The sequence below is a fragment of the Cloeon dipterum genome, chromosome 4 (genome assembly GCF_949628265.1).
Source record: "Cloeon dipterum chromosome 4, ieCloDipt1.1, whole genome shotgun sequence".
In the NCBI taxonomy this organism is placed as follows: domain Eukaryota; kingdom Metazoa; phylum Arthropoda; class Insecta; order Ephemeroptera; family Baetidae; genus Cloeon; species Cloeon dipterum.
Window position 1 is genome coordinate 18933312 of NC_088789.1, and position 22291 is coordinate 18955602.

Here is a 22291-nt window from a genome sequence, read left to right on the forward strand (position 1 = left end):
GAGAGCTAAATTATTTAAAATCTGATATGCCTTTCAATGCGAGAAGAATATTTTATTTTTTACCAGTCTAAGTTATAAATCTTGCAAAGTGTTAGCTAGATATACAAAATTTTGCGACAGGGAGCACAAATCTTGGCTAAATCAGAAAGCTAATAAAATTTGCAATTATTTTATATATTCTATAATATTCTGGAAAAACACGTTTCCTCTCATATCTTTAAACCCCGTTTTAAAAATTGAACCGTCTTTACCACCAAAAACACAGAAGTAGCCAGAATGAAGCTCAATTTTATGAAAACAATTTTAGATAAAATTTATATTTTCTACAATAGCTGTTGCAGCAGAAGTGAACTGGGGGGGGGAGGGGAGCACGTGTGGCGGTTCCCGCACACTGTTTTATTTCTGAACGCGATTTTACCAGAGCTCTCTTCTGCCGGAGATTTTTTAAAAATCACGATCCGAATCATGCAAAAGTGAAAATCATGTTATTTGGTTCGTCTTCGCTGAGCAGATTGAAAAAAATCAACTTTTCGAGAAGTTATGGAAATATTTTGAAAATTTTACTTTAAAATTACGGGGGCAAAGTTATAACGGCGGGAACTATTCTTTCGGTAAAATGTCAAATTTATCAAATGGCATTAAACAGTGCGCTGCGCTTCATTTGTCAGATGAATCTGATTTTTTTGCATCGCTATTTTTGTAAGATGTTCTAAAATAAACATTTCTTTTTTAAATAAAATTTATTTAACACACTTGCTGGTTAATTTTCTGATAAGACATAATTTCAAAGCTGAAACATACAATTATTCAAAGGTTTGAGAAACACTTAAATCAAACACAGTTTTCTCTTTCAGATAACTTGGTGGTGTGTTTGTGTCGTGTGTGAGAACGTGTGTGTCGAGTGGGGCGGGTGTATGTGTGTTGTGTGTATGTGATTAACCATCATTTTTATTGGTGGAAACACGCAATACAACAGTGAGTAGTAAATAATTAATTCGTTAATTGAGTGAGTGTAACGTCCCTCAGAGCTTTGGTCTGCGGCCACTCGCGTTTCGTCGTCAAAACATGCTTGGTGTGAGTGAGTGAGTGAGTGAGTCTTTTGTCTTTCTCGATTAAAATTCTTCTTGGATTAACGTGTTTGTGTGTGAGTGAGTGTGTATTTTTAAAACTTGATATGCCGACTTTTCAACCGCACGATCAAACTATTCAGCTAATCAAACATCATGATAACAATATAGATTGTTAAACAATTGCACAATTGTAGTTTATGCTTGGTTAATAAGGTACGTGTAAATACGTATAAATGTAATTATAACTGTCAGCGAGCAACGATGCTGCGAATCAACGTGATCTAAAGGGCGACGCAGTACTTTTTTTTATTAACTTTGCAATCGACGCAGCTACGTGTCACTGCGCGGGCTAAATCCTTTGCAGGACTTGTCCAGGCTTAGATTGCTTTATTATGAACGAAACTCATATTATCCAGGGTTGAGGCAGCATCATTTGAGAGGAATGAAACTTGCCAAAACACAGCAGAGGGTTTATTTTTAGATAGAAAAACGGACACAATATTTTTTGTTAAATTTTCTCAAAAAAGCTAGACTTTAGATTATCTTCAAGGATGTCGCTCAATTTAAAAGAAGCAGCCAAACTTTGGTTCAGTTTTTCTTTGATATTTTCAGGAAAATTTTGAGTGAAGTTAAGGTTTTACTGATTTATTTTTGTAGAACCATTCCATTCCTCACGTACATCCTTGATTTTTTGAACCCACTTTTCAATTTAAATTTATCGCATCTGATCATAAATTAAATTCTTTAAACCTTTATTTAAATCTAAATATCTAATTAATGCTTTTTACGTTAGTGTAAAATTAAAAATGCGTATATCAGTCTTTTCCTGTTTAAAACTATTTCCAAGACACGTACTCCATCAACAATTCCTCGATTCTGCATTCGTTGAACATTTTTACCGTAGCGACTTTTGAAGCAAATTTCTTGCCAACCCTATGTCGCTTGATTGAGTGAACCCAATAAAGGGGAAAAAGTGCACCTGCAACAAGCCCTGCAAAGGTCTCTGAAAATTGAATTATTCCTCGGAAACCACGAAAGCAAGAAGTGCGTGCAGGGTTGCATTTTCTCACTACCCGATTGTTTTTACTGCTCAATTTTCACCAATTAAATTTTTTAATTTGTTTTAAAATAAACACTCCTTTCTGCACTGAAAAAAGGGGCACATGTACAGATATGACGACTTCATTTCACTCTATATCTGTTATCCCATTTGAATAATTGAAAAAGTTCAAATATACAGATTTTTTCATGCTTTTACAAGCAAACTCCAAGACTGAATTTTGGTTGTAAATTTGTTTTTTTTTCGTGTAAGCCAGTCAGAATTCAGAGGTTAACATTTGTCAACTCTTTTATTTTAGTGATAATACGGCAGATATAAATTTTATGTACAATACTTTTTCCATAATATATATATTTCTTTCGATCCCTTTAAATTTTGCATCGTTTAACCTTCTTCCTCTTTCCAGTTTGAATCATGGCTTACAGGAAATAAACCAACGAATTTTTCATGAAAACGAGTAAAAAAATTGGTGAAAATCGGAAATGCATGAAAAATGTCAGGTTGCTGCAACCCTGGGTGCGTGCTGTGGTGGCGTGAAGAGCCGTGAGAGAGAGAAAGAGGCAGCGGAAAGCCGTTGCGCATGCGCCTGCTTTCAGGCGCTGCGCGTGCGCAGAGATCGGTGTTGTGAGCGCTTGGCGCCGAAACGCGAGCGGGGTGGCGACGGGCTTGAGGGACGGAAAGACTTGCGGGGTGGGTTGAGCATGAATCACACGGACGAGGTGGCCTGCTGCGAGTACGAGCGCAGGCTGGCCAGGCTGGGGCTGGAGCGCAGGCTGACGGTGGAGCGGCGCGCTTCGTCGCAGCATAAATAGAGCCGCGAGCTGACCAGCCGCTGGCACTCGGGGCACTGGCGCGGCCGGCGCCGCCTGCTGCCACGCCGCAGCAGCTCGTAGGCGCAGCGCGCGTGCAGGATGTGCGCGCACGGCAGCGCTTCCAGGCTGTCCGCCTCGCCGCCGTACGGCAAGCTGCACGCGCCGCACACCAGCTCCAGCTCGGCGTCCAACTGCGCGGCCAGCCGCTCGTGGTGCGCCTGCTGCTCCTCGTCGCCTAGGTTGCAGTAGATGCGCGCCAGCCGCTCGCGCACGTTCCGCACCAGCAGCTAAAATAAGCAAACAAACACATAGTTGGATAATTTTATTTTTCTAGGGTTATTAACAATTTTGATATGATTTTAAATGCAAAGAATGTTTAACCGTTTAAAAAAAATAATTGGTAAACTGAGAAATTTTTATTACAGTGTATCAATGTTGTTAGTAGTTAAAAATTTACTAATGGAAAATTAATTTAAGGTTAAATATTTAGCCAACCCAGAAGGGGATTTCAATTTTATGGTATCAAAAAGAGTTTTGTTTTTGTCTTGACGAGTGTTTCAGTTGTTGTTTGTATTAAGTTTAAGTTTAGTTTGTGAGAAAAAACAAATAGATACAGCACCCCATAAATCCTTCAGCTGGTCAGGGGAGGTACAAACGAGTTTAACAGTATGAAGTTTTGGAAATTTTTGTATTTAGAACATTAAATATATTGAGCAAAAAATTTATGCAAAACATGAAAAATCAGAAAAATCATATATTATCGTGTCTTTAAGTGGAATTTCTTGAAAACAAAAGGCAATACCAATCTGAAGATTTTGAACCTGTTCACTCAGGTCATATAGGACAGCTTTTAAGCATAATTTCCACAATTTCAAAATTCAAAAAATCTTGAGCACAAGCATTTCTTTTTAATTAAAATCCTTAACTATTCTTTACCCTAAAATCTTCACAGATAAATTATTTTGTCTAGCTTATTTGATTATTTTTTTCCTTCGATTTGAATTACCTAAATATTGTATGCTCTTCAAACGAAAAATTTCCATTTAATGTTACCGGTTAAGAATGAGTTCGTTGAGTGTAAAGCAAGTTTAGAAAGAAGGGCGGACAAACTTTTGATTAAGGCACATTATTGACGCTTGACTGTGGTGTGGCAACTTGCGCCGCATGATCATTTACACAATCATTTGCGGCACCTGCCGCGTCAAAACTTTTCAGACTGCAGAAAGCCACACTCTTTTGCGGCAGTAAAACTGGGCCGCTACTAGTTTTAAACGCCACGAAAATGACGCAGCGCACCTGGCGCTTGGCGAGAGCATTTTTAGCTTGCCCTCCGCAAAAAAGTTGGGCCGTTATGCGGGGAAAAAATGCGGCACTCACCTTAGCGCCTATAGATGAGGCCAGCTCCAACAACTTGGAGTTGAACTCCAGCGGCCGACAGTTGCAGATGCGTCTCTGCAGCCTGAGAGCTTCCAGACACTTGGCCATGCCCTCCATGGTCTCCATTTGGCTCAGGCGGTCGCCCAGACTGGAACTTAGTCCCAACGCCAGCTCGTACTGTTTAAAAGCCCTCTGCAACGGCGGGAAATCGTTTTTAATTTTAATCTGGAAGTCACTTCAAATATTTTAAATCAATATTTAACAACGTTATATATTTTAAATTTCATCACATAATAAAAAGAAAATTAATTTCAAATTCTCACTAATTGTTTACAATTTCATAAAAATTCCAATTTAAAAGAGTGGAAAGAATGCTTGGAATGCTCACGTTGATGTCACACTTCTTGCGGTAAATGTCGCCCATGACGCGGATGCTGCGTGCGTAGGTGGCCTGGTCGCCAGAGGTAAGCGAGAGGCGCGTGGCCTCGGAGCAGTAGTCCTGCGCGTCGCCGAGTTCGCCCTGCTTGCGAAGCGCCGCCGCCATCTGCAGCAGCGCCGCACGGTGGTGTCTGCTGTTCAGGTCACCCAGCTGCAGGCTTCGGGACAGGTCATAGGCCTTACTCGCGTACTTGGCGCTTTTCTCGGCGTCCTGCAGTCGAGCGAACAGCTCGGACAATCCGACGTAAACCTGAAATGTCCGATCGGAAAGTTGTAAAATCAGAGATTAAATACGATTTTTTTAAGATTACAAGGAGAGTAAAAATTGAATTTTTCACCTAAAAGAAAAATGAGAAAAATGCCACTTGTATAAATGTTCTTATTTTATATTGAATTAAATTGCAGGTATAATTACAACTCGTGTTTATCGCTTAGCTTTATTTCAGTTTTCGTTTAAATTTGTTTGGAAATGAAGAAATACGTTTTGCTAAATAAAAATAATACTTTCCTGGTTTTTTTCAAGCAAAATGTATAATTAATTGTTACTGTAAGAACTTCTGGCATGTAAATAATTTATGTTTAAAACTGACAAATAATAACGTAAATTAAATTTAAATAATTATGATAGCAATCATTAGTATCCAGAACATATAAATCAAAGTTTATTATCCGGGTTTTCCTTATTTTCAAAAGTAAATTTAACTATTGAAAATTTTCAGTTTGTACAATTGTAACGAGTAACTACGGGGAGTGATCCAATTACTCGTTACACAATAAATATCATTGCTCTAATATGTCTCACTCAATTAATTTGACGAGATATGCGGCACTGTAAATTATACAGGATCTGTTCATTTTGGAAATTTAAATTGAAATAATCCATGTCAAAGAGACCTCTATCCTCTATCTAACATTCATCTAAATTTAAATATTGACCTTAATACTGCTGTTAGGGTTGTATTTATTCTTTATTTTCTCATCTTCTAAATAAAAATTTCAACTTAAAAAAAGAAATTTTAAATTAATTAATTAAGAAACTTTTGCTATGAACAAATCATTGCACGAACTTGTAATTCTAGAGCGGGGTCTTTGGTGCTTTGAGCAATTTTGTGAGCCTGCTGGAAGGCCTCCAGCGCGGGGCAGAAGCTGGCCAGCTGGGTGTTGACGTTGCCCACGCACAGCTGCACGTGCCCGGCCACCTTGCACTGGTCGCATTCGTTGAAGAGCGAGTGTCGCGCGTACGCCATGGAGCGCTCCAACGCGCCCAGACGCTCGTGCGTGCGTGCCAGGTTGAGGTACGCTTCGGCTCTGAAGCTGGCGCTGTCCGTCTCCTCCGCCACGCCCAGCTGCCGATGAGCAAATTCCAGACTCTCTCTGCAATGGTTTAATTAATTTTCTTGTGTATGCAATATGCAACCTGCTCAACAGGCGTGTCGAGACGGTGGCGTGTGTTGACACATACAAATTTTAATACGCATGAGTTGACAATATGAAATTTAAACGATCGACAATTTTTTCTGGGCTTCCAGTGGTTGCGAGACCATCATGCAATTGTAAGCAGTTTGAACCATTCTCATAATCGCATTAACTCCCAAAACCATCCAAAAATCTTGTTGCAAATTTTGTTGACATATTTTTTGTTAATACAAAAATTTACGAAAAATGCAGAAAAATCTGGGTTGTGTTTTAGTACTTTGTAATTATCTTCGTTCCTAAAAATTAAAAAAAAATATATAAACATTATAAAGAAATGTGTTAGTGTAAAAATTTTTAAGATCAATTAAATTCCTGACAGTTTCAGCTGCATTTTGGATCTTTTTATCTGTCGGAACATTTATTAAGATTTATAGAATGAGCCAGATTTTCATATCTATTAACTAGATTTTTTAAAAAGGCTTATACGCATTTGGAAACTGCTTTCCTTCTGTTCCATTTTGGATATTTGGTTTAGGATTATTTCATGTATTTGGACAGAAACAATCTTTTAAGAGATGAGCATGGAAATAAAAAAAAAATCAACTATTCTATAAAATACCTTGAATAACAACTACAAACAAGGACAGTTTTTAACAGAACAATGCCATATTAAGGATTTATTACTTGTGAATTGTGCCGAAAATAGCTACTTGAATGAGCATGGAAGCCGTGTTAAACAGATCATTTCACTCCATATAACCATACAAAACTGCTCGACAAAATAACGCGCTTAAAACACAGAGCCCTTACGATGACGTTTGACGGTGTGAAACCACGAGAGTGTGGTTTTTTATTAAAGTTTGATTTTCCTTGTTATGCGGTGATAAAAATAGCACTGAAAGTGTTATGAGCACTCACCTAAATTTACCCCAGTCCATGTAGGCCTGGTATAGATAGCCAAGCAGCAGAAACTTGTCTTCTCTTTTTCTGATCCGCTTCAGGGCGCTTTTCCATTTGGCAACCGCAGCCTGCTGCTTGTGTTGATTGTACAATTTTAGGCCTTGTTCGACCTGAGAACAGTTTCAGCGAATCAGCCGTGCAAACGCAGCACCGTCCGTAATACTGTATACCCTTCTTCTCGCTAGGCCCTGTTCTAATTTTCGGCGACATGCAAAAAAGCAGTCAAAAATGCCGTGGCCGTTGGCCTCACTGTTGTCCTCGCGGAACTGGAAGAGCTCATGTGGCCGCGGCAGGGGTGGTCCGTCTGGCGAGGGTAGTAGGGCTGTGGCCGACAGTTGGTGGCTTGTGCCGCTAATGACAGGATTTTTTAAATCAAAAAACTTTGAGCGAAACAATTATTTCTGGATTTGCGCAATTTTTTATCAGAAATTTATGTTTTCTTGGTTCTATAGTTAACTTCCATAAAAAACTGGCAATTTTTGGACCAAAACTGATATTATTGTTGGCTTTCTAATTGATTGTAATTTGTTTCCATTGAAAATTATTTTTCACGAGAAAGAAAACTCTTTTAGCTAACAAATATATATTTTTTCGGCGTGCATGTGTCCTTTAAAAATTCATATTTCTGGCGCTTCTCCTGTATCTCAACTATTTTAGCATTTCCAAGAAGAGAAACAAGATGCTGGGTCCAACATAGTCAATCATCACTAATCGGATGAAGAAGAGAATCTGATTTCTATTCACATAGCTGCGCCGTTAGGGCGCTCATAGCGTTTCGATATTAAAAGCGGGTGACTAGTCGGCTTTGACCAAAATTCAGGCCGGAGCATAAGTCACTTTGACGTACGCAACCATTAATTATGTGCGAATTCCGATGACGGCGAATAAGAACATAAATAAGCGGCTTGGCTGCATGAGGTCTTAATGCGTGCGCTAATTAGTTTTGTCTGGCGGCGTCTCCGGGAGGCTGCGAGCAGCCGTTTTTAGGCCCATTAATGGATTCCGCCCCAGACCTAATGACAGCTCCTCCCACCCACCCTCTCGGCCATCCATCCATCCGTGGCCTGGATAAACGCCTCTCAATGGTCTCTCATTCCACCCGCCTGCCCGACTGACTGACGAACGGGCTCATTAAAAATAGATAAGGCCGATTTCCATCCCCGGCAGGCGCGATCGCGGCGTGCGCGTGCGGGGTGCATCCGGCGCGCGCGGCTCACGTGACCGATCAATAAGGGTGCATCCCCGCGAGTCGGCAACGGCCACGACGTCGGCCTCGGAGGCCCTCGGAGGCCTCTTCCGGGTGAAGTGCGCTCGATCTAATTTTATTGGTTCTATCCATCACTTTTTTCCAATTTTACTTTTCCTCCTTTTCAAAAATTCATCACAATTGCATTGCACGCGGCGCAGGGGTGTTTTTAAACGGCTGTTGGCCTCTTCGCAGCTGGAGGGTTGTTTTCCTCCCTCTGCCACTTGCAAGCGGTCCACTGGCCTAGATTGCACCCGCTTAGCTGCATATTTTCATTTTGCTTGCAGCTTTTGCAATTTGTCGCTACCTCCGCTGTTGAATACCAACAAGTGAACTGGGTTGTTGCAATGAATGCCTTGAAAAAATGGGAAAGAAATGGGGACGTGATTGCTTTTGAGCTTTTTGAAGGTCTTCTAGTGAAAGGAAAGAGGCCGGAAATTTAATTTAAAGGTTTCCGCAACGGAAATAAAATTCAATTTTAAAAGTTCATAGTCAAGACTTTATCAGGAATAATCTAATCAGCAAATATTTATCTCCTTTTGTGGTATTTTCCCTTTAATTTTTTGATAAAAATTATGTGAATGAAAATCTTTAACCAAAGGTGCCATAAAAATTATTTCGTAATATTATTAATTTTAGAACAGGAATAACAATGACGTTGTAAATTCCAAATTTCTTCGTAAGAATAAAGGCTACCTATACACAAAAATTTTAAGATTGTGTTTATTAGAGGAATAAATATCTCATTCCATCTCAAAATTTAATTTTCCTAAATGTTAGGAATAAGAAAAAATATGTTTCATTCTTAATCATTCAAGGTAAAATTCCATAACCTCCCGCGCGAACGGGTTAAATAAGAATATTAACATAAATTCAAGATCTAAAAAAATGACATCGAAATTTACAAGTAAAAAAGAGCCAAAACCTCCGCAAAAAGAGCTATTGGTATCCCCCGAAATATCCACGAAAAACTGGCCCCAGCACGTTCGGCTCTATGTTTTCCTGGACAGCTTTCGGGAGCGGCCTGTGTCTCACCTGAGGTAGTCCCTGGAGGGGATGGAGTCCCAGGACATCGCCTCCAGGATGGCTGGAGTGCTGATTGTTCTGTGCGGGTGAGCGCCCATCATCACATATCGCCAAATACACAAAAATAAGGGTGCCAAATCAAGGGTGGCTTTTATCACAGAGGGTGCACTGTAAAGTAGGCAGCCACTCCCTGCAGCTAGCGAGACTGCGCCCCTCCAGATCGAAGACCGGGCAGCAGCGGCCGGAAAACATCTCTGCCTGGACCACTTTCCAGCGCGCGCGTGCGGCGCCAAAACTCAAAACAAGTAACCCACCACCCCGCAGCAGTGGCGGGGGAAGTCATTATTCCAGCCGTTACTCCGCAACTTTTCCGATCAAATTGAAAGCGTGGCCAGCCAAAAGTATCTAGGCACTTTCGTCAATTACCGGTTGATCAAAAGCCGCAGGAAATGCTTGAAAGAGAAATTTCCATGCATTGTTATTGAACTTTTATCGCTTTTACTTTTCTTATCGCAAGTGCAAGATAATGAGCAAGTGGTATAGTGTTCAAAAGAAAGCAGAAACGTGGTCACGCTACTGAGAAAAATAATGCGGTATTTATATTCAATGGATTTTTTAAGAAAGTCGAGGAGATTTTATTTACTAAGAGTTTCTAGTTAAAAATTTAAGCTTGTATTAGTTTTTTTTTTACAGACTTTTATTTTATATTTTCATGGTAAAATATTATACTTTCTTTAAGATATATCGCTGGGGACATTTTCTGGCTTGAAATATATTTACGGGGGTTTTAAACTAAAAGAGCTGAATTAATTAGGATGAAGTCAAAATAGAAGATTACATACAGTGAAACAATTGGAAATTATTTTCACTGTCCAGTAGGTGATCATTCAAGTGATTTTTTCTACAAAACAGAAGCTCAAGCTACAAAATAAATCATTTTTTATAATTTGCTTCACTTGATCAGGTTTTTAAGGCAGTTTTTGATTCCTATAGAAGAGATCTATTCTCACATCCTTAAAAATGAAATAAGGCTTCTAGAAGGGAAGGATTAGAAATCACCCTAAATTTGTTGCTTATAGCCAATATATTTTCTAAAAATGCTCATTGCACCTGATGGGTAAATTTCGATTTAGCTCTTTCTTTTGTTCATTTTTTGTGGAAAAATGGTCAGATTTTTCTGGGTGTTGCAGTCTCTCTTTAATTAATTTTGGCTTTCGCCATCAGATGTACAAAATATTGAAATTTAAAAATAGCGAACAATGCTAGAAGACAACAACTATACCAAGTCAAATTATAAAAAATGATTAATAGCACTCGGTTAGTTTTCTTCGTCAAATCCAACCAGTCCCGGGTATTTTGGTGGCAAGGAATCTCTCAGCTCGGTCGACACGTTTGTGTAAACCTCGTTCATCTGTTTCCAAACCTTGTTCTGCAGCTCGCCAATGTCGTCAAGCGTGAGCCCTTTGGTCTCGATATAAGGCAACACGGTGATGATCACTTTTCCTGAAACAAAATCAATGGATGCGATGAACACTGGCGATACGAGGCGCAAGAAAATGCGATACCGGTGCCGAAAAAGCCATTGTTATGGTTGATGAAATAGTATGGTGAGAAAACGACAGGCATAATGGGTGCTTGGCATGCTATCGCCACGTGAAAAGCGCCCTTCTTGAATGGCATCAGGCTGCGACTTTTATTCCTCGTTCCTTCCGGAAAAACCCACAGTTTGACGCCGTCCTTGTCCATTCTCCTGCGTAAAAAATAAAAAAGGGTAATTTGCGTGGCAATAAATCAAGCATAACGGGGCGAACTTTCGGAGCATTGACAGTTTTTTTTCTTAGCTTGATAATGGTTGCATTTTGTAAAATAATTCGTCTGACTTTATGTGAATTTGAGTTAAAAATGACGCTTTTGAATTAAAATCGTGTATTTATTCCAGAGAAACTAAAATTTGAAAAACATGATTTTTCTTAAAATGTTCTAATATTTTATATAATATATTAAACAAAAGTTATTTTAGTCAGAATTAACACTATTGACAAAACGTATAAACTGGTATTTTATATCGTATAAAAAACCTTTTGGGGGGAAATTCTCTAATTAATCCCAAATTTTCACCTAGCAGCCTCTTTAAGCTGTTTCTGGGCCTGCTTTGAGTTGAGTCTGTCGATGAAAATGCATCCTGACAGCCAGAGCGCAAGGCCGAAGGGCCACGCGTAAAAAATCTCCTTTTTGGCCACCGACGAGCAGTTTTTCATCCATTTCCAGATCCAAAACATGCCGAGAACATCAAACGAGTTTTGGTGGTTCGCCACGGCCACACACGCCCTCGTTTGGCTCAGCAATTCTTTCCCCCGCACTTCCCATTTAATGCCGAAAATATGCGATACCAAGCGGAGGACGAATGAAGACCTGCTGAAAGAGGAAATTTTATCACATATGAGAGTATTTTTATTGCCAAACAGATCAACTTAGTTCAATATCGAACTGGCGCAGCGTGCTAAATTTTATGCAAACGACTCATTTGGGATTTCAACCCTGACCGAATGTATGCATTGATGCTCCAAATTGAACGTAAAATTTTAGTAACCATATATGATGGAAAAAAATAATGAATAAATGTTTCTCTTCAATCCTTTGCTGACAAAAAAAAATTTATTTCACACCGCAACTTATTTTCTCTATTATTCTACTGCAGCCTTTGGTTTTTATTTTGTATTTTGAAATTTTCAAGAATAGCCATTTCATTAGGTAAGTGATTTTTATCTGAACACCTACTTCAATATGATTTATCACATTTCTCACTCTTTGTAATTATTAAAAAATAGTAAAGGTCATTAACTTCAATTATCACTTCAAGATTTTGAAAAACATCTACTTACTAGCAGTTTATGGGGTCGCACGGGTTGAAAACGGCGAAGAAAGGGATGCAGAAAGTTGCCAAAAACGAAATGATGAAATAGTAAAGGGTAAATTTTGTGTTGTAAGGTGCGAATCGCAGAGCCAGCACTAGCCCCAGCAAGAAAACAACTGTCGCCAGCCACATTTTCTTCGTGGAGAATTTTAGAATGAGTGCATTGCAACAAAGTCTCGGGCTTCTCTTGAATCCACTGTAAAATCACGCGAACGAGTATCTTATCAAACACAATGGAGACGCACATAGTTGCACAGAGAATACAAACTAATGTAGTAATAATTGACAAACTGAAACGCAAAGTAGCGTGACTTCTTCGTATCTCAGCAGTGATCTCTAGAACGTAATAAATGCAAGAAAAAATGTAAACGGGATTAATCATCGGAGATTTGCAATTTAAAAAACGCTCTCTTTCGATGACAATCGATCAGTATGATAGATTGCACTTGATCACCCCATATGAAGGATAGGCTTTGTCGACAGTTCATCACAGGTGGGCGTCTGGACCTAATTGTTTTATCTTATCAGCATCAGCGATGTAAAATTTGAGCTTTATATCTTAGACTATTACGGATATAGTTATGTAAGACACACACGCATAAGAGTTATGTTTGTATGAACGAGATTTATTTGAACAACCAAGCTTTCATTTGATTATTTGTTTAGTATCATATATCGAGACATTTAAAAATAACCTAACCCTATTTAAAGTTTTAATCTTCAAATCCGACCAATCCAGGATGGTCAGGAGGAAGTTCAGCCTTTAGTTCTTCAGCTACTTTAAAGTAGACTTTCTCCATTTCACTTTTCACTCGGTTCATCAAGTCTTCAACATCATCCAGCGTCAGACCTTTGGTTTCGATGTAAGGTAACACAGTTATGACCACTTTACCTGAAATAATAATATTTAGAGGTACTTTAAACTTTAATGATCAAGTTTCTTCCACAAAAGCTGTTCTGAACTTATTTAATTAAATTCCTGATATATGTTTATTTTTTCTCTTTTGATGTAAATATTAATCCGAAATATATATTGTTTTGTTTATTTCTACCATCCTAAATATTTTTAAATAAGATGAAAATTTGCCAATGGATAATTTTCCACTATTCATAATTTACGAGTTATGGAAAAATATGAAAAGTTAAGTTAAAAATCTTGAAAATTTTTAAGACACTTAATTTTTTCTGATTCAAAAGTTTTTTAATTTTGAAATCTTATTAATATAAAAATAAACGAATTATAATAGGGGTTAAGGCTTTATTTATAATTAAGTATTTATAAATGCGAAAGCAACAACAATTTTTGAAAGCAGCAATTTTCTCTTGAAAAAAAAAATCAACCGTCAAGTACGAGTGAATTATGCCACAACGAGTCTAAAACCGACAACCGACTACTGTACTGCAAAAAAAACCTCTAAAATTGTAGACTATCTGCTTAAAAAAGCTGTCTTAAATTTCAGCCTTTAACATGATAGTTGAAGTGAACAAATGGGAAACCATCTAAATTTAGGCCAAAGAGTCCTCTAAAATTCCCACCCCTAGTAACATTAATAATAAAAAATAATAAATTAAAATTCGTACCGCCAGTGTGGTATTTGTTGTGGGGGTTGATGAAGTAGTAGGGCGAGTAGACGACTGGCATGATGGGCGCCTGGCAGGCGATGGCGACGTGGAAGGCGCCCTTCTTGAACGGCATCAGGCAGCGGCGCTTGTTGCGCGTGCCCTCGGGGAAGAGCCACAGCTTGACGTTGTCCTTGGCCATGAGGCGGGCCGCGTGGGCCAGCTGTCCGCGGGCCCGCTCCGAGTTGATGCGGTCGATGAAGACGACGCCGGCCAGCCAGGCGGCCAGGCCGAACGGCCACGCGTAGAAGATCTCCTTCTTGGCCACGGCGGCGATTCGGTACGACCACGGCCAGAACCAGAACATGCCCAGGACGTCGAACGAGCTCTGGTGGTTGGCCACAACCACGCACCCGCGCCGCTGGCTCATTATCTTCATGCCCCGTACTTCCCATTTGATGCCCACCAGATACGAGCACAAGCGCAGAATTTGTGTCCAATGCCTAAAAGAAAAAAATTGACATGCTGCATTGTTTACTAATTTTATCAATGCTTATAACTTAGGCTGTGAATTTTGACCTTATATTTTTAGATAGAAATTTAATTTATATTTTCAAAGTAATTATATTATAATGTTTCTTTGTCGTACGAGACAGACTTAGAGGTTTGTAGATTTTATTTCCAGCGCGCCTGTCTATAAATGTAAATTAATTTATATCTTAGAAAAACCTTTCTTGTGACTATTAGTAAGATTTTATAACTAGACTTTTGCACTTTTCACATTCAATTTTCGTGATTCTATTTACATTGCCTCTGACGCTAACAAAAATTAAGTACACGCGTATATAGGTCCACAGCTTTATTTGGCTTATTAGGAAACTCTAAGGATGCTCCGTTTAAATTTGTGGTTAATTTATTGAATTCATGCTCATATAAAGGCTTCTAGTAAAATCACTGCGCTATTGAGTTTTGGAACTCCGATTTGTCTGAACTATAGTTTTTTACTCAATTTTTTGTAATTTAGGAAAATAATCTAAACAGTTTTTTCCAACATCAATATTAGTTAATTAATTAATAATATACTATATTAATTGTGCTTCAAAAAATTATGACAACTATGAACTTGGTTCACATTAGGTCTTTCATTTCACCACGAACTAAAACGAATCATTTGTTGAGTTCGAGAGCTAAAATAAATTCCTTTAAATATATACCTTTAATTTGTTTTAGCTCAAATGTAAATCAAGAAAGTATTCACTGCGCCACATACAAAACAGTAGCAATGAATATTAATTCCAGTGTTAATCTTGTTCACTGCACCGATAACTCTACGAGAAGGTTCGAGTCGCGCCGGTGGAAAAATAACAAGTTTCAATTACGTGCAGTTGACTGAATCACAGGGGCGCAGCAGGAAGTAGGGGATGCCGAGCAGCGAGAAGAAGGACGTGTAGATGTAGAAGAGGATGGCGCGCCAGTTGAACGCGATCCAACGCCGGGCCAGGGCGAGGCCGACGCAGGTGGCCGCCGCGATCAGCAGCCAGACTTCCATTGGATGCGGTCAGGCGGCGAGCGAATGTCGCGGCTTTCGAGCGCCCTGCAGATTTTCACTGCAGTTCAAATGAGCAGATAAGATGCGAAATTACTGCTGCACACAATGTTGTGCCCCTGTTTCTGTGATAAGAACCAAGGCAGAAGGTCGGATGCGGGGATAATTTAGGACTTTTTATCCTTTGATAGCGTGTCACACTCCTCGAGTGCTTCGAAGATGCAATAATGTATGATAAGTGTAAGTGTGCACGTTTCTTTCACGCGCAAAAATAGACGTGTTACGGTGCTAGAATTTGACATTTTTTCATGCAGTAGAATCTCTGAATCACTTGTAAACTTTGGGCTGTTGTGTCTGGAGCATTGATTAACATCAAACTTTGATCGTGAATTTTTATCTATTTCTTGTTCTTATCTGCTATTGTCTAACCTTTAATACGCAGTGGCGTGAATTTGTTGGTGCTGTTATGAATTGCAAAATTAATGCAAATAATTAGGGATTTGAATTTTAGACGGCTGACAATTTTCTGAGCTTCTAATCGTTGCGGAAACATCAAATGAGCACGAATCGTGTAATTTTAAACCATTTAAACTATAATCTAAATAATATAAAACCGCAAGAACCGTCGTAAACAGTCTAAAAAGCTGTCTAAACCGGATTAAAGTCCAAGCATGATTACGTTTTCGCGCCAGGGATTTTTCTCGTGATTTTTTCCAGGCTAGTGATAATTTTTTACATGCAAATTTCGGTTTTGTTGCTATTTTCAACATATTTAGTCAGTTTTCATTACTTTATAGGGGTTAAAATCTAGGAAGAAAATGTCTTAATTACTTAAAATAATTCATATTATATAAATCTTTCCAACATTAAAAAAATGATACCATATTTAAGCCATAAATATTATATATTATGCTTTGTACGATGGCATGCAAAAGCATGAAAACAAAAATGCAAATAGAAAGTTCTGAAGAATAAAATGCAGCTTCCTCGGTGTGTATTGAGCTGTTTATTTTTCCATATTTCTACAGAAAAGGTCCTGCAGAGAGCTGCATTTAAGTCTTTTGACAAATAAATAAAAATATAATGTTGGAAGTTAAGTTTAATTTAAATTTAAAACAAAAATCTTGTAAGATGCTTTAAAGAAACATTTAGATGCCAGTAAAGCAATAATAGGTTTACATTATAAATGTACCAGCCTTATTTTAGTATCTCAGTGCACACGATGTATAAAGTCGGCAAAGAGCTGCAGCTATAACTGATTGTTGTTCTCCCTCGATCCCCTCTAAATGAGCAAGAAGTGCTCAAACAATGAGTCATCCGTGAACTCTCAACTATTTATCGTTTTTCTTATCATTTTTACATAATTAATTTATCCAAACAAATAATAAGAAATTCAAGACTCAATGTAGTTCAGTGGGAAACAGGTAACCCCAATAAGCTTCGTTAACTGCTTGTTCCATAGATCTAGTTAACTCAACGCCAGTCCCTATTTACTAATTCAAACGCAATTAAACTTGGGGCAAACTGAATCCTGCCCCTTTCATCAACGAACGGCAAATGTGGTGGTAAAAGCGAACTGTTGCTCCGAGTGAGTGAGGGCACCTCAAAAGATCGAAGCGACTTTTGCAGCAGTAGCAGTAACTGCCCCTTAGAGAAAAGCTGCCCGTCGCGGATATATAGAGTTAAAAATTCATCAGCCGTTGAAGAGCACGCCGAAAATTCAAAGAGCGGTGTGTTTGGGAACTTTTGCATCGCTGACAAACCTGACTGGAGATAAAGTGTTTCTCACTCGATAATAAAAAAGGAGACGATTAGATGAATGCGAATTATTTTAAACAATAAAAACCCTGCATTCACTGGAGATTGATTGTTGAAATGATTTAAATGCAAAGTTCCTCTTTAAAGCTTTGGTATTGTTTTTAACAATATAAAAGTTTTTAAGTATTTCCTCTATGACTTTTTGGGGAAAAATTTTTATCAATCGATTCACATTAATTTTGTTGCAAATATTTTCAATGTTTATTCATTTGGCAGTCGGCAAAACTGCCTTTTTCACGATCAAATTTCTCGTCCACGAATGTCAATTGCGTCTCCCTGGAAAAATCTGCACGGAAAGGAAAGCCGTAAAGTTTGAGCGATTCCCCAACAGGCCCGGACTGCTTGCGATTGAGGTGTCCTCTTGCATCTTGCTTGGCAGCATGCTCCTGTTTACTCAAAAATGACAAGAGTAATTTGATGCAAAAGCTAATAAAGAGACGCATTAGGAGTTGAATTGAACTCGTCATTTTACATTCGCACCAAACTGTGGTAGCTGAACAATCAATTCGCATGATTGTGTACAATATCACAAAAAACACACAAAACGCAGTTAATAATTGAAATCATCTAAGTATATGCAACGAAAAAGTATGAAATGTAGAAAATAGACTTCCCGCGCGTACAAATGAAAAAAATCCGCAGGCAATATTTTCAAACCTCAGAAACCAATTAATATTGAAACACACCCAGGAAATTTTTCTTGCCAAGGAAATATTTCCTTAATTAACATCCACGAACCCCTCCCCCACTCCATTGTAACCCCCAACTAAAATTTTGAGCGCAGTCCGGGTTCGCCGATCCTGAAACGCGTCATCTCGAGTGAAGAAGAGACAAGCGAAAAACGAGCTTGCAACTTGCAAGCCAAGAAGTAAATAATGCGGCTGCGAACTGGAGTTGTGCCAGTCGCGGGCGCGCGCCTACGTGTGTGTTTACTCCTCACCAAACTCTTGCCGCGCGATAAATAATAACTCGGCTGATGCCAAGCAAGTTGTGAAACTTGAGGAGTACAAACTTATCTTGATTCTTGGCAAAAAGTCAGCCTAATCTGGTCCGTGTTGTATATTATATATGTGTGCGTGGAATGCCATACGCTATATGTACAACTTTTGGCGATATCTGAATTTTATGAGATAGAGAAAATATAAAAAAAACTTCTTGAATAACCAGTTTTCCCCCTGGGAAATTCACATCAATTTATCAGTCGTCTTTACCATGAGATTTTTAGGACAAAATGGGCAAAATCGTCTAAATTTTTTTATATTGCTGTTGTAAAAAATACAATAATTAAAAATTTTAAAAGGCAATCTCATCCAATCATCAAGTAAGGTGTGCGTTGGATCCATCGATCGAATAATGAACATTAAATTTAGACAGCAAACAAGATTAGAGGTCACCACAGGTAATTTTCTGAAAATTGAATGAATAATTTTATTAAACGCAATTATTGAACGCTATTATTTATTAAGTGCGATTTTCCTCATGCACTCGTCCTCAAACACCTGTAGCTCTTGGAACAGCGAGAGGGTCCATTGGAAATTCCTGTAATTATTTAAGTCAATTATTTTTGGGAATTTTGACACTTCACTCAGATGTCCACGACAGCTTAGTGAGTGGGGGAGAGATAGTTCCAAGCGCAAGTTGCTTTATAAAATTATCATATACGCATAAATATAGATGTTTACTCGCTAATCTTATCGTGCCATTTGAACTTATATCGGTTGAATTGTCATTAAAAGAAAGTGACGCTGCGAAGAAATTCTTTTGTTTACTTATTTGCTTTCTTTTGCGGAAATTAAAGTGATTATTCAGTAAATCAAATAAAGGCAGTTTAGTTGAATCAAAAATTAACTGCTCATAAAATATTTCGAAAAATCAGGAAAATTATTAAAAATGAACTAATGTAAGAAAGAAAATAATTGGTTAAATAATGTCACAGAATAACTGAAGACCACAGGACAAGGAAAATGAATTTAAAGTTTGACACGGGAGCTTCAGATCCTTAAACTTAATTTTCTTTTTTAATTTAAAATTTCAGCTTCCTCGAGAGTTAAAAAAATACTCAACTCCTGCTGTAAAAAATCATTTCAATGTAAAGATATATTTTAGAGAAGCAGCAAAACTGTCCAGAAATTATTTGTGTAATAGTTTTGGTGTAGTACATGCCAAGTGCGTTTATTAATTTTTTGAATAATTTGACTGCAGTTGCTGCGATTATGATGGAAACGCTGTGTAAACAACTTAAGAGACTAGAAAACTGGCGTTATCAAAGTTCAACGTGCCCCAGATTATAGGAAGATTGTGCATCAATCACAATAGACACGAGGCCATGCAAATCGCGCCTCCGTGCCGAATGCCCCACACCTCGCGAAGCACACCCCCTACCCGGCGTGTGTATATCAGCCGCGTTTCTCGAGGTGACCCCGCGTCCTCTTCGTTCTCCGCGGCCAGATAAGCACGTGTGTGCCTCCCGAGTTCACTCCAGTCCGTCCCTGGTCCATTGACGAAGAGGATGCTCGCGGCGCTGCTCTGGGCGGCGGGTGCACTCGCCGTGCTCGGCCTGCTCGACCGCCTCCTCTTCAACCATTGGTTTCGCTTCAATTGGCGCACTTTGGTTTTCTACGTCTACGTCTCCTTTTGCTCTCTCCTGGCAATCCCTTTCTTCGCGATTTTTAACCCTGGAGACTGCATTAACTCCAAGTAAGCTTTTGCATGTCAGAGGCTCTTTCTCCTTTTTTAAAGCAGAAATAATTACACTGCGCTTTAGATTTAATTTGTAAAATAAAATTTGCAGTTGAACCACGTGGATAAAGAAAAATTAGAATTACCAGAATCACTAATTTTTTTATAGTGCTCGCAGATAAAGTTATGTATTATCTGAGATAAAGATATCGTTCCGTGCGGTTCAACATTTCCTTTTTTGATTTCAATTTTGAGTGATAAGACCAGCATGTAACTTTCCTCGTACAAAAATTAATGCGTATGTACTTTTTTAGCGGGTGCAAAACTAATATATTCGTAGGGGAGCGTGTGTTTTTTATTCCAGTTCTAAAAGGGGTAGAAAATTCATGACCATTCAATTTATATTCTTTTCAATTCATTAAGGATTATATCCAATGTTCTTTTTTACGATTATAAATGTGGTAAAGCAATGCAATTCTAAGCTTCCAATATTAACTCCTAGCCAGAGATAGGCACGCATAATTATTATTGAAATAACTAAAAAGAATTTCCCAACCTGAAAACTTTTTAAGTATGTTAAAAGAAAGAGATAACGAAGCAATTTTATGAATTTAAAATTATTGAATGGCACAGCTCTAAGCGATATTTTTTTAATTCAGGTGCACTTTTGAAATTGGTCAGAAACTCCAACTTAGAAGTGCGATTAATTATTTTTCCCAACATGCAATTCTTGGCAATGATATATACTCTTAATTCTTGTTTATACTCACAGTTAGTCTTAATTACCGGAATTCATGGAAAAATTACCTCTTTATCATATAGCAGAAACTAAGACAAAGAAAGTCACGTACCAAAACACATTTTTTAAAACTCTAGCTCTTGTCTTGGTATGCGATAGCAGTGATAAAACATGGAAAGACGAACCAGATTACTTGCATTATTCTAATCTGCAAAAATTGCACGTATTTAAATTTAGCAAGCAGTATTTAAAAATCTTCCAATAATTTTTTATTAGTTTTAATATGTATAATATTTTAAGAAAAAAATAAAGGTTACACAGGTAACAATAAAAATGCAAGCAACCTGATTCGCACATCAGCCAAGCGGGTTGCATACTTGGCAAAATTGCAGGGGTTGAGACCTGTGATCTTATAATGGATCCCATCTCTTTTCAACCACAGGCGAATTTCCTATTTTCTGCGTCTGGCCTCGTACTTGGTGGGCATCAAGTGGGAGGTACGCGGCCTGGAGACCCTGGGCCAGCGGCGCGGGTGCGTAGCAGTGGCCAACCATCAGAGTTCGTTCGACGTCCTGGGCATGTTCTGGTTCTGGCCGTGGTCGTACCGAATCGCCGCCGTGGCCAAGAAGGAGATCTTCTACGCGTGGCCGTTCGGCCTGGCCGCCTGGCTGGCCGGCGTCGTCTTCATCGACCGCATCAACTCGGAGCGGGCCCGCGGACAGCTGGCCCACGGGGCCCGCCTCATGGCCAAGGACAACGTCAAGCTGTGGCTCTTCCCCGAGGGCACGCGCAACAAGCGCCGCTGCCTGATGCCGTTCAAGAAGGGCGCCTTCCACGTGGCCGTCGCCTGCCAGGCGCCCATCATGCCAGTCGTTTACTCACCCTATTACTTCGTCAACCCCCACAACAAATACCACACCGGTGGTACGAATTTTAATTTATTATTTTTTATTATTAATATTGTTAGGGGTGGGAATTTTTTAGAATGGTTCAAATGACTAAACATTAAAAAAACTCGTTGAAATTTGCTATTTTATGACGGTTAGAAGCTTACAATTAGATAAAAAAATTTACCATCTAAAATTAACAGCCCTTATCATACGCATGATTAATTTTCTAAAATTAGTTTACTTTTGACGCAATCTTACATTCTGTGGTTAAAAATCGATTCCATTTCAACATCCATTTTCGTTCAACGTTTTTACTGTGGCTTTGAGTGCCAAGTGTGACGTTAAGATGTGGTCGCAGTTTATAGACAAAACCTCTAATTTGTATTTTGTTTCTGAGCAACTTACTAGTTTTTTTAACAGTAAATTTAAGTAGATATTATTTATTTTAAAACGAAATCTCGTTTTAGGAAAGGTAATTGTGACTGTGTTGCCGTTCATCGAGACAGCTGGCTTGACCCTGGACGACGTGGACGAACTTAAGGAAAAGGTCCGCCAACAGATGATTGAGGCTTACGACAAAATCGCTGCTGAAATAAAGGCACAACTGCCGGCAGATCATCCCGGGCTAGTCGGCTTTGATGACAAGAACTGAATTTTTAAGACTGTGTTAATGTTAATAAAAGAGGGTAGAGGCATTCCTACTCGCTCGTTTGCCGAAAGATATATTTCTTATCTTTACT

At 38.8% G+C, this 22291-nt stretch overlaps 4 protein-coding genes across 4 annotated transcripts; 1 reads left to right on the forward strand and 3 right to left on the reverse strand.

The window, feature by feature from the left end:
- Positions 1–841: 841 nt before the first annotated feature.
- LOC135943228 (43 kDa receptor-associated protein of the synapse) lies at positions 842–9966 on the reverse strand. Its single transcript, XM_065489684.1, has 7 exons — positions 9415–9966; positions 7304–7484; positions 7092–7243; positions 5825–6131; positions 4708–5007; positions 4320–4511; positions 842–3229 (listed from the first exon to the last, which is right to left on the reverse strand). The coding sequence occupies exons 1-7, from the start codon at positions 9504–9506 to the stop codon at positions 2837–2839; spliced, it is 1617 nt and encodes a 538-aa protein (XP_065345756.1). The 5' UTR covers positions 9507–9966; the 3' UTR covers positions 842–2836.
- A 720-nt stretch (positions 9967–10686) lies between these two features.
- LOC135943594 (1-acyl-sn-glycerol-3-phosphate acyltransferase alpha-like) lies at positions 10687–12563 on the reverse strand. The gene is made up of 4 exons (XM_065490222.1): positions 12288–12563; positions 11524–11820; positions 10971–11155; positions 10687–10908 (listed from the first exon to the last, which is right to left on the reverse strand). Exons 1-4 carry the CDS (start codon positions 12449–12451, stop codon positions 10724–10726), a joined length of 831 nt encoding a protein of 276 aa, XP_065346294.1. The 5' UTR covers positions 12452–12563; the 3' UTR covers positions 10687–10723.
- Positions 12564–12966: 403 nt separating this feature from the next.
- Positions 12967–15899, reverse strand: LOC135943595 (1-acyl-sn-glycerol-3-phosphate acyltransferase beta-like). The gene is made up of 3 exons (XM_065490223.1): positions 15259–15899; positions 13901–14382; positions 12967–13211 (listed from the first exon to the last, which is right to left on the reverse strand). Exons 1-3 carry the CDS (start codon positions 15426–15428, stop codon positions 13033–13035), a joined length of 831 nt encoding a protein of 276 aa, XP_065346295.1. The 5' UTR covers positions 15429–15899; the 3' UTR covers positions 12967–13032.
- Positions 15900–19550: 3651 nt separating this feature from the next.
- LOC135942500 (1-acyl-sn-glycerol-3-phosphate acyltransferase alpha-like) lies at positions 19551–22272 on the forward strand. The gene is made up of 3 exons (XM_065488631.1): positions 19551–19940; positions 21104–21585; positions 22019–22272. The coding sequence occupies exons 1-3, from the start codon at positions 19753–19755 to the stop codon at positions 22201–22203; spliced, it is 855 nt and encodes a 284-aa protein (XP_065344703.1). The 5' UTR covers positions 19551–19752; the 3' UTR covers positions 22204–22272.
- Positions 22273–22291: the final 19 nt, after the last annotated feature.